This window comes from Stomoxys calcitrans, chromosome 3, assembly GCF_963082655.1.
Source record: "Stomoxys calcitrans chromosome 3, idStoCalc2.1, whole genome shotgun sequence".
Classification (NCBI taxonomy): Eukaryota; Metazoa; Arthropoda; class Insecta; order Diptera; family Muscidae; genus Stomoxys; species Stomoxys calcitrans.
The window spans coordinates 186,706,961-186,725,812 of NC_081554.1; the positions used below are offsets into that span (position 1 = coordinate 186,706,961).

Consider the following 18,852-nt stretch of genomic DNA (forward strand, 5'->3'; position numbering starts at 1 on the left):
GGGTACATAACCTAACCCAGCCATGTTTAAAGAGTACTAACACTACCCTTGCTGTTGGGAAAGGATGCTAACGCTACCCCTGTCTATGGAAAAGGATACTAAAACTACCCTTTCCAGAGGTTACTAAACCTGTAGCTTTCTTTGCGAAATGGTACTAAAACCACCCCTTCTCATGGGAAAGGGTACTAAAATTAAACTTACCCATAGGAATGGGTAATAAAAGTACCTCCGCCCATGGGAAAGGGTAATAAAACTAACCCTGCCCATGGGAAAGGGAACTAAAACTACCCCTGCCCATGCTTAAAGAGTACTAACACTACCCCAGCCAATAGAAACGGGTTCTAAAACTACCCCTTCCCAAGGGAAAGGGTACTTAGCCTAACCCTGCCATGTTTAAAGAGTACTAACACTACCCTTGCCCTTGGGAAAGGGGGCTAACGGTACCCCTGCCCTTAGGAAAGGATACTTACACTACCCAAGCCAATTGGAAAGGGTACCAGAACTACCCCTGCGCATAAGAAAGGGTAATAAAATTAATCCTGCCCATTTTTAAAGAGTACTTACACTACCCTTGCCCTCGGGAAAACTAAAACTACCCCTTCACATTGGAACTGGTACTATAATTAACCCTGCCGATGGGAAAGGCCAGGGGAAAGGGTACTAAGACTACTCCTTCCCATTGGAAAGGGTACTATAACTAATCCTCCACATAGGAAAGGGTACAAAAACTAACCCTGCCCATGTTTAAAGAGTACCAACACTACCCTTGCCCTTGGGGAAAGTGGCTAACGCCTGCCCTTAGGAAAGGGTACTTACACTACCCAAGCCAATGGTAAAGGGTACTAGAACTACCCCTACCCATGCGAAAGGGTAGTAAAACTGACCCTGCCTATGGTTTAAGAGTACTAACACTACCCTTGCCCTCGGAAAGGGTACTGACACTACCCCTGCCTACGGAAAAGAATATTGACACTACCCCTGCCTACGGAAAAGAGTACTAAAACTACCATTACCTATGCGAAAGGGTACTAAAACTTCTCCTTCCTTTACGAAAGGGTACTAAAACTACCCTATCCTTTGCAAAAGCTTACTAAAACTTCCCCTTTCCTTTGCGAAAGGGTACTAAAACCTCCCATTTCCTTTGTAAATGGTACTAAAACTAACCCTGCCAATGGGAAAGGGTACTAAAACTAATCCTACCCCTGCCCATGGGAAAGGGTACTAACACTACCCCAGCACATTGGGAAAGGGTACTAGAAATTACCCTGCCCATTGTAGAGGGTACTAAAACTACCCCAGCCCAAGGGAAAGGGTAATAAAACTACCCTTGCCCATTGGAAAGGGTACTTTAACTACCCTTGCCTATGGAAAAGGGTACTAAAACTACCCTTGCCTTTGCAAAAGGTTACTAAAACTGTCGCTTATTTATTTATTATTATCCGATTATGCTGAAAATTGTGACAGTGTTCCTAGACACAGTAAAAATTTCCCCCAAACATTTTGTCTTACGGCAAAACTTCAATAAAATTTTCTCCAAACACAAAATTTGAGTAAAATTTACGTAAAAAGCAAAACTTCAGTAAAATTCTGTCTAAACACAAAATTTCATTAACATTTTCAGAATAATTTAGATGAGATTCTACAAAGTATCCAACATTTTTTTATTTGAATTCTTTCCAATTTTTTGTAATTATTTCATTAATTACTTCATCATGATTCTTATTTATCTTTCACAGTTGGATAACTCATCTTGAAACACAAAATGGCAATTTTGTGGTTACATTTTGCAATAACACTCGGAAGCCACATTGGGCTCACCTTATTTATTCAATACACATATGCCGGTTCACGAGTCCTATGGAATTAAGCTGCAACATCAGCCATATATCCTGTGGCATCGAATGAAATTAAGTTTGGTGGTTCTCTGGTTGGGAGTTGACCACAAAACCCACATTAATTGGAAAATGAATTGATTAGTAATAAAAGCAGCAACCGAAAAGTGCCAAACACATATGTGGCGGGCTCATATTTCAGTTCATTAACACAAACGATACTCCCCAATGATAGGCACATGAAGCGGCTATGATGTTCAGCAAACAGAATAGATATTTTGAAATTAAAAAGACCAACAATGTAATATAAGGCCAAACAAAATAAAATTTAAGTTAGAAATCACTAAGCAATAGTTAGTAATTCAAAACTTACGGGGAATCTTGCAATTTAAAAATGCAATTCCCATAACTCACAGTCATATGAAATATGAACAATGACACCTCTTGTCCATAACCAGCCATTGTATGCCCATACATAGTTTGAAGTTCCGTTCCTAGGGAAAAAACAACTTCCCCAAAAAAAAAGAGATATGCCATCTGTCAAAAGAATTGACAAAAATACTTGCGATTGTTTTCTAGGTATCTACGATGTTGCTTTAGAACAACAGCGGAAACAACAAAAATATAAAAGCGTTTTATGTTGTTCATATATGTGAAAGCAATGCTCCTGTATGTCCGCTTTTATGGATTTAAAAAATATTTTCCCAGAAATATTTTTCTGCCTCACAGTGTGTTTGGCATGTACATATTGAGGGATGAACAAACAAATCAAAGTGAAAACACAAAACACACACTTGCACACTTCCAAAAGCCACGCTTTACTCGAAATTCCATAGTTGTTCCACTGCAAGAGAGAATATGAAATTTGAACAACTTCCATAAGCAAAGGAAAAATTTTGCATACTTTTAGGAGCAATGTACAAAATTGCACAAATATTTTATGCAGTCACGAGCTATACAAAAAGGGAGAGGAAGAGAAACAGTGAGAAGAAAGCCATGTTTGTCTGCTATAAGAGCGCATTGGACGAGGCCATGGTAAAAATAAAATTGTTGATAGTTGATTGAATCGGAGGCCACCGTAGCACAGAGGTTAGCATATCCGCCTATGACGCTTATCGCCAGGGTTGGAATCCAGCACGCCGTTCGGACTCGGCAATAGAAGGGAGGCCCCCTATAATTGAGCATAAACTTGAATCGGAATGTGAGAAGATTGCCCTGTTCCTTAGTGGAATGTTCATGTGCAAAATTTGCAGTTTAATTTAATGTAATTTAACTTAACTTAACTTAACTTAACTTAACTAAACTTAACTTAACTTACCTTAATTTAATTTAATTTAATTTAATTTAATTTAATTTAATTTAATTTAATTTAATTTAATTTAATTTAATTTAATTTAATTTAATTTAATTTAATTTAATTTAATTTAATTTAATTTAATTTAATTTAATTTAATTTAATTTAATTTAATTTAATTTAATTTAATTTAATTTAATTTAATTTAATTTAATTTAATTTAATTTAATTTAATTTAATTTAATTTAATTTAATTTAATTTAATTTAATTTAATTTAATTTAATTTAATTTAATTTAATTTAATTTAATTTAATTTAATTTAATTTAATTTAATTTAATTTAATTTAATTTAATTTAATTTAATTTAATTTAATTTAATTTAATTTAATTTAATTTAATTTAATTTAATTTAATTTAATTTAATTTAATTTAATTTAATTTAATTTAATTTAATTTAATTTAATTTAATTTAATTTAATTTAATTTAATTTAATTTAATTTAATTTAATTTAATTTAATTTAATTTAATTTAATTTAATTTAATTTAATTTAATTTAATTTAATTTAATTTAATTTAATTTAATTTAATTTAATTTAATTTAATTTAATTTAATTTAATTTAATTTAATTTAATTTAATTTAATTTAATTTAATTTAATTTAATTTAATTTAATTTAATTTAATTTAATTTAATTTAATTTAATTTAATTTAATTTAATTTAATTTAATTTAATTTAATTTAATTTAATTTAATTTAATTTAATTTAATTTAATTTAATTTAATTTAATTTAATTTAATTTAATTTAATTTAATTTAATTTAATTTAATTTAATTTAATTTAATTTAATTTAATTTAATTTAATTTAATTTAATTTAATTTAATTTAATTTAATTTAATTTAATTTAATTTAATTTAATTTAATTTAATTTAATTTAATTTAATTTAATTTAATTTAATTTAATTTAATTTAATTTAATTTAATTTAATTTAATTTAATTTAATTTAATTTAATTTAATTTAATTTAATTTAATTTAATTTAATTTAATTTAATTTAATTTAATTTAATTTAATTTAATTTAATTTAATTTAAATTAATTTAATTTAATTTAATTTAATTTAATTTAATTTAATTTAATTTAATTTAATTTAATTTAATTTAATTTAATTTAATTTAATTTAATTTAATTTAATTTAATTTAATTTAATTTAATTTAATTTAATTTAATTTAATTTAATTTAATTTAATTTAATTTAATTTAATTTAATTTAATTTAATTTAATTTAAATTAATTTAATTTAATTTAATTTAAATTAATTTAATTTAATTTAATTTAAATTAATTTAATTTAATTTAATTTAATTTAATTTAAATTAATTTAATTTAATTTAATTTAATTTAATTTATTTTATTTTATTTTATTTCATTTTATTTATTTTTTTTTGTGTTTTGTTTATTTTTTGCAATTTTTTTAAGTTTCCTTTTGCCGTATCTGCGTAGTCATTTCTTCCTTTTTGTTTGATGGCGCATGAATATATCCGTTGCCCCGAAATGTGAAATGTAAACATTTGCCACCAAATATTGTGAGTAAATATGCAAGAGGTGTTGTTGGTATTGCATCAACAACATGAGCATGTTTGGTTTATTTTGGCTCACACACACACACACCACTAGCAACCAAATATGAATAAACATATGAATACCTACCTAGGCGATTTTATCTCTAGAGTTGTATTGTAATACAAAGCGATTGTGGAGATGCCATAGCAGCCCAAATCACAGAGAACATAACAATATTGTTGTTGCCAGCATCCCACACGAAACGCTTCACAAAATAACAAAAATGCGTGCGAGTATGACACAGGGATACACTCACATATTCACATTTACTCCGCCAAAGGTATAAATAACCAAACATGACAGCTTCCTTATGGCCTACGCAGTAGGTGGAAAAGAATTTGGCCAAACAAAAAAGAAAAACAACAAAAATGACAGAGTTTGTTAAAAAGAAACCTCCAGACTTCTTGTTCCCCCACCACTCTCTCTCACTCCTTGATGTAGAAGTGTGAAACTCACTCTGGGAAAAAGTTCAGTGACAAGCAACTCATGTACTTGTATAAAAGTTCTGAAATTGTATGCCATGAAAACTAAAATATTATTGAAGTAGATGGGATGGGTGTGGCAAAAGAAGAGCAGGAGAGCTCCGATTTCATGAAGTGCAGGAGCTAAGGAAACATAGACAAATTAACAAAAACAAGTTTTATTTGTTTTTGCTTATATCGAGGAATAGAAATAAAAGAGGGTATTTAAAGTTTTAAACAAATAAAAGCAAAGGATACCCACAAGGCCACGCAGATTCTTTCCGTGTTCTTATAGGCTTTTAGAAATGTCATCGAAATCCTGCGCTCTGTAAAGTTCATTTAGTTGATAGGAGTGAAGTCATCTCCTCCTTCTCAATGAGATGCTAGTGACAGAATTTTAGGCACTGTCAGACAGACAAACAATGTCATAGACATACAGACAGACAGATGGACTCACAGACGGAAAGGCATAGAGACAAACAGACCAGAGTGCAGATATAGAAACAGACGGACATTTAGACGGGCTGACGGGCTGACAGGCCGGCAGCCGGACAAATAGATAAACAGACAGACGGATCGATGGACTAACAGATAGACAGACGGATGAACTCACAGATACATGAATAGAAGCAACAAAACACAGACGAACATACACACAGAGAGAAAGTCAGACAGACAGATGGACATCAATGAGTGCTGTCCGAAACAAGTTTTATGTTCAATGATAAGGGACCTCCTTATAGCCGAGTCTGGAGTAGCAGTCCTTACATGGCAAAGAACCTCACAAATGTCGTCAGCATTGCAAATGCAAATTTGCCCACGAACATTCCATTAAGGAATAGGGGCAAACTTCTCACATATCAATGAGTGCTGTCCGATTCTAGTTTTAAGCTCAATGATAAGGGACCTCCATTTTATAGCCGAGTCCGAACGGCGTGCCGCAGTGCGACACCTCTTTTTTGAGAAGTTTTTACATGGCTGCCATACCAAATGGTACAGTACCTCCCCAATGTCGTCAGCATTAGGAGAGAAAAATCACCTCTGAAAATTATTCTGAAAGAAAACTTATTGAAGTTCTTTCTAAAGACAAAATTTCAAAGAAAGTTTCTCTGAAGAAAAAATGTTTTCAAAAAACAAAATTTTCATAAAATTTTCTCCTAAACAAAATTTCAGTAAATTTTTTTTTTAAACAAAATTTTAGTGAAAATTTCATGAATTTTTCTTTCCGGTCAAAATTTGAATGAAATTCGCTCTAATGTCAAAATTTTTTCTAAAGTCAAAATCTTAGTAAATTTTTTTTTTGAAGACTAAATCTTAATAAAATTCCAACACTACCATGCTATCTGAGGAGATAACCCAGGAAGACGCCTGCAATATCACCAGGGTCGCAGAGAAACTGCCTTACAAAGTCTGACAGTAGACCCGCACATGGATGGGGAAATTGCTCGATCGTCTCCTTGGCATAAAGATGGCATGAGCATTAATTATTATGTGGCACTCCTATATTAGCAACCCCACGACCAATCGCACAGTGCCTTATGGGCTATCGCACAATGCCATGTCGTAGTGCATAATGATTCATATGGATGGCCAGCAGTTCTTTCATCTTCCTTCGGTCAACGGAAGGATAGAGTGTCCTTGCAATTCAGCATTCATTTCTAAAGTACCACCTCACCACCACAGCCACAATGACCACCCCACCTAAGGTTATTTCGCTCACGTCAACAAGTACTTCGTTCAATTACTTTTCTTCCTACTTCCCGTTACCGGAATACTATAGTGTCCGGAAGTCCGGACACGATAGTATTTCGGTAGCGAGATGCAATTTATTGAGGGATGCCAAGCGCTCCCCCCATGCTTTTCGGCCTAACTGTCCTCGTATCCAAGACCTTGACCACCGCCATACTGCCCATATTAATCCTGAGTTTTTAAGGCGGGTAATCTCTTCCATGGATTTTATTTGCGTATTTTGAAATGGCATAGACCTACGTCTGAAAGAGCCAACGCTCGTTCAGCAGTCTCACCTACATACCGATATCGAGTGTCTCGTAGTGAAACCCCAAAACCATCCCTAAGTCCCTTTGTAGCCATCTGTGAAAACCGAGGACTCATTCTCCTTGAACACATCATCCGTATCCAATAAATTCTTTCCGCGAAAGCGAAATCTGAAGTTTCTGTATCAATCTCGATATCAAATAGGCTGAGATCTTCATATAACTGCCATATCTGTAGTATAGAGAATGGAATTGTGGCCGTACATGTTCTACTTCCTAAACTTAAATGCATCCTTAAGGATATAGACCTCTACAGGTTGCATATCTAGCATGGCTTCCAAATCAGGTTGCAGTGAAGACCTTGACGCTTCCGTAATTTTTACCCAGCACAATCCTTGGACCTTCTGCAAGTCGAAGGCCCAAGAACTCCTTTCTGCAGTCTACCACAATACCACTGGCTCATATGTCAGCACTGATCTCACCATGGCTTTGTACATCCAGTAAATCATCTTCGGGTTAACTTCCAAAGTCTTAATGAACATGCTTTTGGAGGAGTTCAAGTTCTGCCTAGGATTTCAGCTTATTTCCTTCATTTGTCAGAAAATTAGTCTTAGTCTTCAATATCATTGAAATTTTGCTTAAGGATGTAGACCTTACAAACCTGGCTTACAAACCTGTCTGCAGTGAAGGCCTTGATGCTTACGTGATTCTTACTCGGCACAGTCTTTGGATCTTCTGCAAGTCGTAGGCCCAAGAACTACTTTCTGCAGTCTACCACCATACCACTGCCCCATATGCCAGTACTGATCTCACCATGGCTTTGTACATCCAGTATATCATCATCGGGTTAACTTCCAAGAACTTAATGAACATGCTTCTGCAGGAGTTCAAGCTCTGCCTTGGATTTCAGCTTCTTTCCATCATTTGTCAGAAATTTAGCCTTAAGGAAAACTGTCATTAAAATTTTGCTAAAGCGGAAATTTCATGGAAATTTTGGTTAAGAGCAAATTTCATGACAATTTTGTTCATAAAAAAATTTTATGAAATTTTGTCTTTAAAAAAATTTTATTATAATTTTGTTTGAAAAAAAATTGCTACAATTTTGTGTTCAGTTAAAATTAACTAAAATTTTGTGTTTAATAAAATTTTGTATTTTTTCGATTCAAGTTTCAAGCTCTATGATAAGGGGCCTCCTTTTTTATAGCCGAGTCCGAGCGGCGTGCCGCAGTGCGACACCTCTTTGGAGAGAAGTTTTACATGACGTAGTACCTCACAAATGTTGCAAGCATTAGGAGGGGAAAACCACCGTTGAAAATTTTTTCTGATGGTCTCGCCAGGATTCGAACCCAGGCGTTCAGCACCATAGGCGGACATGCTAACCTCTGCGCTACGATGGCCTTCATCTAAATTTGTTTTGTATAAATGTTTAGCAGATCGTAGCAATCTTTTACTTGTTATTTCTCATTTTCGATTGAAATATAGGTGACGGAATGTTAACTAATGTATCGATACCATCGATATTTATCATTAAAACTATCGAAAATATTCAATGTTGCGATTATCGATAGTTTTCCAGTTCTAGTTTGAGCATATTTGTTCGAAATTTGTTAGGGATTGCTTAATAACCCACCTGAAAACATGTCCATCAGAATTGGTTCAGAATTAGATATAGTTCCCACATCGTGCTTATAGAGTAGTCGTAGGGTATTATACAGCCAGCATCATCGGATTTTTGTCTTTCCTTACTGATTCCGCAAAGACTTTGGTTTATAGAAATAAAATTTTTTAAAAAAATGTATATTACAGTCTTGTCCTTAAATAAAATTTTTATACCAAGAATGGGGGGAATACTAATCTTGTCACTCCGTTTGCAACTCCTCGAAGTATTCACCTAAGACCCTATGTAGTATTACATTTATTCTTGATTGTTTTAACATTTTGTGTCCGTTCCTTCCGTCCGTCTGTCTGTCTTTCTGTCCGTCTGTCCGTCCGTCCGTCTGTCCATCCGTCCGTCCGTCCGTCTGTTTGTCCGTCTGTCTGTTCGTCCGTCTGTCCGTCCGTTCGCCTGTCCGTCCGTCTGTCTGTCCGTCCGTTTGTCCGTCCGTTTGTCCGTCCGTCTGTCCGTCCGTCTGTCTGTCTGTCTGTCCGTCCGTCTGTCCGTCCATCTGTCTGTCCATCTGTCCGTCCGTCCGTCCATTCGTCTGTCCTTCCGTCCGTCCGTCCGTCGAAATCACGATAGCGTTCGTACGAATAAAAATATCCGCTCGAAATTTTGTAGATTCTTCTTATCGTTGTAGATCGTTGGGGATTGCAAATGACTCATATCTGTTCAGATTTGGATATGGCCCCTATATAAACCGACACCCACTTTTGATTTTTTGAGGCCCTAGAGAGCTCAATTTTCATTCAAATTGGGCGATATTTTTACACAAGTACTTGGATTGTGATTTCCAATCCATTCGTATCGAATATGATCCGAGTCGGTACAAAAGCCCCCGGTACAAATTCTTGAACCCCTAGAAGCCTCAGTTTTCATCCAATTTAGCTGAAACATGACACAAGGCCTTCCGTTTTTACTTCCATCATCAGTGCAGAGTACGATCTGAAAAGGTCTCTAAACTGATATAGCCACCACACAAATCGATCCCCGAAATGACATCTTGATCCCCTAAAAGCCTCAGTTTTCATCCGGTTTGGCTGTAATTTGGCACAGAGACTTCTGTTCTGACTTCTACCATCATTGTTGAGTTTGATCCAAATCAGTCAATAAACTGTTGTAACCCCCATATGAACCATTTCCTGGACATGACTTCTTTAGACCTTTGAAGCCTCAATTTCCATCTAATATGGCACAAAGACTTCTGCTATGATCTTCATCATCCATGCCATGTATGACCCGAATAGGTCTATAAACTGATATAGCCCCTATTTACCCGATCTTTGGATTTTACTTCTTGAGTTCCTATAGCCCTCAATTTCCATTTAATTTGGCTGAAATTTGACACAACGACTCGTCCATGCCAAGAATGATCCGGATATGTCTAGACACATATATAGGCCCCTTTAAAACCAATTTCCCCATATGACTACTTGAAACCATAGTAGTCCCAACCAATTCCCAATTTGATTGTTATAAAATAATTCAAATACAAAGGCAGGCAACTTTTTAGCGGAGTTCATAGTGGTGGGTACCCAAGATGCGGCCAGGCCGAACATAACACATGTTTACATGTTTCGCATCATCCTCTTTCCCACCAACAATTCTTAACAAGTTAAACTGTTTTAGGGGGTTTCTAATCTTCGCAAGAGTAGAGATAACATTTTTATAACATTTAAGATTTCCCAGCAATTCAGGATAAAATTAAAGGTCGTTTGTAAATTTGAGCATTTCGCCCAATTTCGAAAAATATTTATGTGCCCCACATAGACAAGGGTTCTTCACCTTTGTTTAGGATTTTTGTGTGCATACAAACACATAGCCATACGTGTGTGCCTTTGTCAAAAAGGCTATACAAAGCATTTGAAAAAAAAAGAAAACAAAAACACACTCACATGGTGGGCTATAGAGGTAGATATATGCATATGTGTGAGTGTGTGTGCCAGTTTGAGTGTGTGAATATATTACTATAATTTTCGGTTTATACGGCATCTCATTTGTTTGTGCTGTTAGATGGGTGGTCGGTATTTGCTTTGTGTTAGCAACACCAGCAACAAAAAACATTCACACATAACAACACAAAAGAGAGATAGAGAGAGAGAGAGTGAGAGGAAGAGAGAACACTTTTTTATTTATATTTGGGCACTTTCACATTTAATATCACACAACAGGCAACCCAACATTCTGGCACTTTTATACCAACCTATACAGCAGCACTCAGCTTGCGGCAGGCAACGAATGAGTGGTGGTGGGGCATCAAGGTGTTCCATGCAACAAAAGCCCAGTAATAAAATGTAACCATTTTCCATATTCATTTCACAATATTTGCATACCCTTTGTACTTTCACTGTTTGAATTTGAATGGCTCACAGATAGAGACTTGACTGCTCTCTGGCAAAGGTGAAAAGCCAAACTCGTTCCAACATTTGTTAACGTTTAGTTTTTTTTTTCTCGTCTTCATTTCATGGCTTCTAAGGATTTCATTTAGCTCAAATAACATAAAATTCTATGAAGATGTTTTTCTTGTTTGGGCAAAATCGTGGAGCGTTGTAACAGAAAAAGGTGTCAATTTCGTTGATGGCCAAATACTAGAGAGTGGCAATAAACGGAAATAGCAAAATATTTAAAGAGGGCATAGGGGAAAGAAGAAGAGGGAAGGTGGGGTAAATTTTCTAAGCAGCCTATTTGCAAAGTATAATGAAAGGTGGGCCCACAGCTACTTTAAGCTGTTTGCAAGACAAATAGACACAGATTAGGTGTGATTACCCTTTAAGGTATGTAAAGGAAAAATGTTGGTGTACAACAGTAGCAGAATGAGCCTATAAATCAAAGTACTTAAATAACTATTTTGGGGCTACAAAAATATTGAGGTGGGAAAAAGCTGGTAAGGATATATAGAAGGTAAGTTTAATGCTCTTCGTTTTGTTGTAAAATCAAAGAAAGCTCTTCGAGGTTTGCCATTTTCATAGCGACCAAGATAGAACTCGGAGGAATAACAAGTCTTATTTTACTTTAATTGCCCATTACCGAAAATGTATGTCAGTAGCCGAATGTTCAAGCGCCATGATCATCTGCTCTTCTTCTCCACTCTTTGAAACCCACTTTCAAGATGTCGCTTTCCACTTGGTCACTCCATCGGCTTTTTGGTTTTTATACCCACCATCCACCATAGGAAGGGGGTATACTAATCTAGTCATTCCGTTTGTAACACCTCGGAATGTCTAGAACCCCATAAAGTAAATTCTCATCCGATTTGTCTGAAATTTTGCATGAGGTGTTTTGTTATGTCTTCCAACAACTGCGCTGAGTTCATAACCTGGTATAGCTGCCATATAAACCGATCTGGCATCTTGATTTCTCGAACCTCTAGAAGGCGCAATTCTCACCTGATTTGGCAGAAATTTTGTACAATGGCTTCTCTCATGACCTTCAACATACGTGTCTTATATGGTCTGTGTCGATCTATAGCTTGATACAGCTCCCATATAATCCGATCTCCCGATTTTGCTTCTTGAGCCCCTACAAGGCGCAATTCTTATCCGAATGGACTGAAATATTACACAATGACTTCTACAATGTTCAGCATTCAATTCATTTATGGTCCGAATAGGACTATAACTTGTTTTATTCTATCCCTTATTTGCCTTAAAAAAGATATCGGGAAAAAAACTCGACAAATGCGATCTATGGTGGAGGGTATAAAGGATTCGCCCCGGCCGAACTTAGCACACTTTTACTTGTTTTATTCTTAGTTTTAAGGCTTTATTACATCCTACCAAAATCAAAGTCCTTGAATTTTTCTTTCAGATGTGTATGTCAAATTTTATAAGCCTTCATAAACTTTTCAAAATTCCCAAATATCTTAAATAGTTTAATAGTTATGGCCAATTTATTAATTAAGCAACATAATTATTATAAATCATACGCGCTAAAGTACCGAATATAATAATTTCGTCTTTATAGATTTTGCCAGGCTTATGGGCTATATAACCGTTCACATTGCTTTTTTGGCATATTGAAATATTAATCCAAGAACGTTATTAGGTTTATGTAGGCTTGAATGCCAAGATATGCAAAGTAGAAATGCCCGTCCATCTGAAAATTTTCAAAAATATTTTTTAAAACTTTAACAAATTCCACTCTTTTTCTAAAACCTTTGACGTTTTCGACTTTCCTTATATGTCAAATTTCATAAGCCTTCATAAACTTTTTAATTTATCTAAATATCCCATATAGTTCAATAGTTATGACCAATTTATTAATTAAACATCATAATTATTATAAATCATACGCACTAAAGTACCGAAATATTATAAATCATACGCACTAACGTACCAAAAAAATAAAAATTCGGTGTTTTATAGTTTTTGTCAGGTTTATGGGCTATATTATCGTTCCCATTGCCTTTGTAATACTTTTAAATATTGATACATGAACCTTATAGGATTATATAGGCTTGAATGCCACGGTCTCTCTGACGGACTTCCATTTAGAATTGGACATGGTGGATAAGGAATTGCAAGTAAAGTTACCTATACTGGCGGAGTGCAGGAAAGGCGGGTTAAATTTTCAGATATTAACGTTTTTACATATGAATCGAAGATGGAGAGTGGTACACGGTGTGGTAACTATTGCAGTTAGAGGTGTGAACGTCATCTGTTGTGACTCGCGTGATTCACGTGATACATGGGTGAGATTAAAATCCAATCACCTTATAGTGCGTGACCGTAATTGAATTAAAATTCTTCGTGCATGAGCGTAAGTGAAATCCTGCTCACGACACTAATCACGAAATACTCTTGACTTACGAAATACTCATCACTCACGAAACACTTTTGACTCACGAAATACTCATGACTCACGAAATACTCATGACTCACGATATACTCTTGACTCACGAAATACTCATGACACACGAGCCGCTCTCGAGAAAAACGATACTAACCGTAAAAACATATCGAAAAAACACACTTTTTTGCATAAGTTTCAAATCAAACGATACAAATCATATTATACGTACGAATTCTGGCACGCTGTCACTATTGGAAACGTATGGAAGAAGTAAGAAAAATTTCTGTCTACAGATGCATGAAAATGAAAAGAGCAAATATGTGGCTGTGTAGGGGTGAAAATTTTTATACAAAAATTGGAAATTTTGCCCATAAACATTCCACTAAGGAACAGGGGCAATGAGTTTCGACGGATTCGAATTTAAGCTTAATGATAAGGGCCTCCTTTGTATAGCCGAGTCCGAACGGCGTGCCGCAGTGCGACACCTCTTTGAGGAGAATTTTTACATGGCATAGTACCTCACAATTGCTGCCAGCATTAGGAGGGGAAAACCACAGCTGACAAATTTTTTCTGATGTTCTCGCCAGGATTCGAACCCAGGCGGACATGCTTACATCTGCGCTACCGTGACATTTTATACATCATTAGTGAGTGTCTCGTGAGTCGTGATTTTCATGTGAGTATTTCGTGAGTCGTAAGTATTTCGACAGTCGTAATTGTCTCGTGAGTGTTTTGTGAGTAGTAATTTTTCTAGTGAGTCATGAGTGTCTCGTCAGTCGTGATTTTCTCGTGAGTCGTGCGTTCGTGTGCGTGCCTGTCGACAAAAAAAGTAGTGCTTGAGTAACATTTTATTCTTATGAGCTTGAATGAAAGGTCACTCATGTGCACATCTCTAATTGCAGTCAACTCGGTATCGTATGAGCGATGATTGCAGCATTTTTCAGGCAGAGGTGTATGCGATGGCCTTAGCAGCAGTGCTTGTGTTGTCTGTGGACATCTACCGATTGGATTCATATGTTCAGCGACAGTCAGGCAGCCTTGAATGTGTTAAACAGAACGTGTGAGAGGAGATGCAAGGTCTTGGGCCTTCATCGGAAGTAACTGATGCGTCTACAGGAATACCATACTTTGACTAGGTGCCGGGGCACAAGGACATCGAGACAAATGAAAGGGCCGATGTACTTGCTAAGTCCGGAGTGAATCTCCCCCTTTTGTGTCGATTAGGTTTATCTGGTGGAGGTGGAGGTTTATCTGGATTACTTCAATCATAAGTCCTCCATCTTGGGAGTAGGTGATGATCTCATCGTCTGCTCCCTGTTCTTTCGACTTTATTGACTTTCCTGTCACTGCACTGCCTGATGTCATCATTTCAGGTTCATCGCCTAGTCTAGTCATACGACTTTTTATAAAGTCGGTAATGTTTCCATCGTCAGGTCCCTGTTCGTTAAGCTTTATTGGTTTTCCATTCCCTATACTGCCTGGTGTTTCAATAGTAGGATCTTTGCCTATCTTAGCCTTCCACATCTTATGTAAATGGGCTTCTTGGAAGTAGGTGATTGTACCATCATCGGCTCCCTGTTCGTTGGGCTGCCCAATGTTTCAATATTAGGATCTTTACTCATCCCAGTATTCCGAATCTTTAAGTCATCACCGATCGTCGGGTTCCTGTTTGTTAGGCTGTGTTGGGTCTCTCGCCACTGCACTGCCCGATATTTTAGTATTAGGATCATTGCTTCTCCTAGTCTTTCCAATATTGAGAGATGCCGTGATTGTTTCGTTGTCGGTCCCCTGTTTGTTGGAGGGTGTTGAGTCACCTGCCACTGCACGGCCTGGTGTCGCAGAATGAAAATTTCTGCCTATCCTAGTCTTCCCAATCTTGAAAAAGACTTTGCTTAGTGCGCCATGCCTTTAGTCTTAGCCAAAGTCGCCACGGAGACTTGATCAATACCAACCACAAAGAGAGTTCCTTCCACCTTCTCCACCCTGTGGAAGACCTCCCACTTCTCTGCGACCAAACCTTGGTTTTGCTTGCCCAAGAATCCCAATATGCGTTCCGTCGCAAATTTACCGCCCCATTCCTTGATGAAGACCATAGCCTTTGTGAGCTGGGCCCAAACTTCGCTTCTCTGCGACCAAACCTTGGTTTTGCTTGCCCAAGAATCCCAACATGCGTTCCGTCGCAAATTTACTGCCCCATTCCTTGATGAAGACCATAGACTTTGTGAGCTAGGGGATATCCACCTTTCTCACAAGGTCGAGCTTTGCGCACTCCCAGGGTGCGTGAATATCTCTGACGAGCTGTTTGACGGTCAATCAATACTTTCTGCCGACGCAAAACGCAGCGTAAAGATGTCCCCTCTAAACTCGCAGCTCATCATTTGTATGGGTGGACCCTCTATAGAGTTCCACACATGTTCAAAAATCCGATCGTTAACCAGATTCTCCGCTTGGGACCGATGATCTGGTGGAATGCTACCCGATGCACAGCCGATATTGATGTCGGCATAAGTCAGCTCATCACTGTTGTGCTTCCTTGCCACTCTGGCGTAAGAGGGCGGCTTCTTACCATTCTCAGCGACTAACTTCCCCTTCCGTGATGGCTGTGGCCTTTTGGAAGTCACAGTCCTTGAAGATTCAGGGGCCGTGCGTGCTTCCTTTGTTCCTGTTCCAACTTTGTCCACCTCCGCAGGACACAGTCTGGAGTCTCGATTGCGGGATGGCTGGCGGGAAGCTCTTTTTCTTCTTCAGTATTTTAGCAGTGTTATGCTCTTCGGGATATCTGTTTCTTTTTCCAGCTTCCGTAGAAGTGCCTGGAATGTCAGTTCTATCCTTTCCAGCATCCTGCACTTTTGCCCGATTACGCTGCCGGTACATACTCCTCTGTCTCCTTCGTCGTGCACCGGATCGCTTTCTCGGTCTGCTTGTAAGCTTAGCCAAGCCATCGCTCACTTCTGCTGTCATCCCGATGCCCTCATCTCTCGATTCGGCTGCGATGACTGTTTCATTGGCAAAGTCGCTGTCTGAATCCGAGTCAGAAACTCCTCCTATACTTAATGGCTGGGGACGAACTGTGCATCTCTCTGGTTTATCCGTCTCTTCCTCAAATATTAGACTGACGACTAGTTGTGCGCTTGAAGCATTACTCTCGACTATAGATGCGAAGGCACCCACACCTATAGGAGGGGAGGACAATATGCTGCGGTCTTACAAGTGCATTGCTACCTGTCTTCCTCAGGCGAGTGTTACTGATCACAGAAGAGGAAGAGTTCACGAGGAACTACAATGGGTGACATGCTAAGACCTTAATCTAGGCGTCATCCTCTTCCAACTTAACCTTACCTATGTTTTGACTGAGTTTCTATTCAAATCAAAGGTTGACAAAATTTTCCTCAATTTTTAACTTTTTGCAAATATTTAACAAAATATCTCATTAAAGGTATGTTCTCTTAGGTTATGCCTTTGAATATCACTGACAAATTGGATTTGACTTTGATTTTGCTTATTAAACTTCTATTCTTGACCTTTAACTGACATTTCACAAAGCTGTCGGGGAATGTTAAAGAATCGTCGTGCGTAAAACGCATTTTCTTGGAAAAAAGATAGACATTCTAAGGAATTTACCCTCCTACCTCATACTTTTCAGTTTTAACAAAATCCATGCGACTAGGTGGCGTATGAGTATCTCTCTAGCTAGGTGGCGTATAAGTTATATTGATAACAGAGCAGGCCAAGAATTTGTCTCATAACATCTAGTCTTGCAAAAAATGTGTTAAAAAATGTAAGAGGATTTCTTAGACTAGACAATAGACGAATTTGGGACATGGATAAATGACGACAATACCAAAGAATTACAAAGATTTTTGTCTATGAATGAATTGCATGCCATTTAATCTAAATGCCTAGCACTTTAAGACTTTGGCCATAAATCCAACTTTTTGGGATTTATTTTAGCAACAAAAAAAAATGCTTAAATGCTTGGCCAGATACAACTGGCAGGTAGAAGATTACAGGTAATAGAAATGCCTAAGCTGGAAAAATAACTTTAAGTGCTTTGGGAGAAAGCAAAAAAAGGACACATAAGCGTATGATTAATAATTTGTGATACTAATACGCACCATAGAGGTTTGGCGCAAAGGTATTTCCACCTTCCCCATTTCTTAATTTTCCCAAGCAAACTTCTTTTCGTTGACTTACCTATAGTCCTCCTTGGCATAGCAATGTCCCAGAAAACGGCACTGCAATGTATTGCACTGATACGACTTCACCGGCTCCACCTCATAGGTGATGTTGAAACCATAGACATCCAGCAGGCGATCTAGGGCACGCAAATGTGTCCCATCCAGGGTAGTCATGTGGAAGCGTATCTCCAGGTACTGAGAATTGAATTGAATCCAAGCCACCTGCGTGACATCGTCCTCGGTGAGAGTGAAGACACGATGCGCCGGCACCTTATAATCATCCGAATAGTACATGTACTCGGTGAACTTGAGACCACCCAGCACATACAACTGGGTCAAGTAGACCACTATGGAGGTGTTGAGTCCATTGTGGTGTGGCATTAATTCGGAGGCATCAATTACCCAAACGCATTCAATGGGGGTGGCAAATTTGTGTGGGAAATTGGGTGTGTGAATGATGCCATGGCGAGCCTTCAGTACTCCACCACAATTGTGGGCCGCCAGGGTGGAGGCAGGCGATGACGAATGGGTTTGTGGCTTAAAGGCGAAGGCATTTAAGGGTTTGGTCTCCAGGCCGGATGAACCAGAACCTGATGAGGAAGTTGCCGACGAGGATGATGATGATGAACCGAAAGGTGAGAAGGCATTAAAATTGCCCGGAAAGGGTGGCGGTGGCGGCAATGGCACTGATGGTAGACTTAATTGATGATTGAAACTGGCCAAATCAAAAGAGCCTGCAACCGATGATGAGGATGATAAAGGAGCTACTGCTGCTGCCACAGCTGCTGATGCTGCTGCAGGTGATGATAAAAAAGGCCTACGCTTGTAACGTAAAGTCAAAACATCTCTGTAATAATGACTAGGATTTCTACCATCTGCGGTCTGAGGCGTTTCCTCTGCCACTTTGGCATTCTCTTCATTGAGCCAATTGCTCACCTTGTAGGGTTCTATTCGTTGTACAAATGCCAATAACATAAGCAGAGCGAAAATCAGCTCAGACGTCACAAATGTCGTCATCGACAT

The 18,852-nt window shown here is 37.5% G+C and overlaps 1 protein-coding gene across 1 annotated transcript in view; it reads right to left on the bottom strand.

Moving 5' to 3' along the window:
• The window catches only part of LOC106092019 (uncharacterized), a 471,923-nt gene extending 453,071 nt beyond the window's left edge, over positions 1-18,852 (bottom strand). Inside the window, exon 1 of the mRNA XM_059365737.1 lies at positions 17,846-18,852. Within this exon, the coding sequence (XP_059221720.1) occupies positions 17,846-18,852 (1,007 nt within the window). The remainder of the gene's footprint in view (positions 1-17,845) is intronic.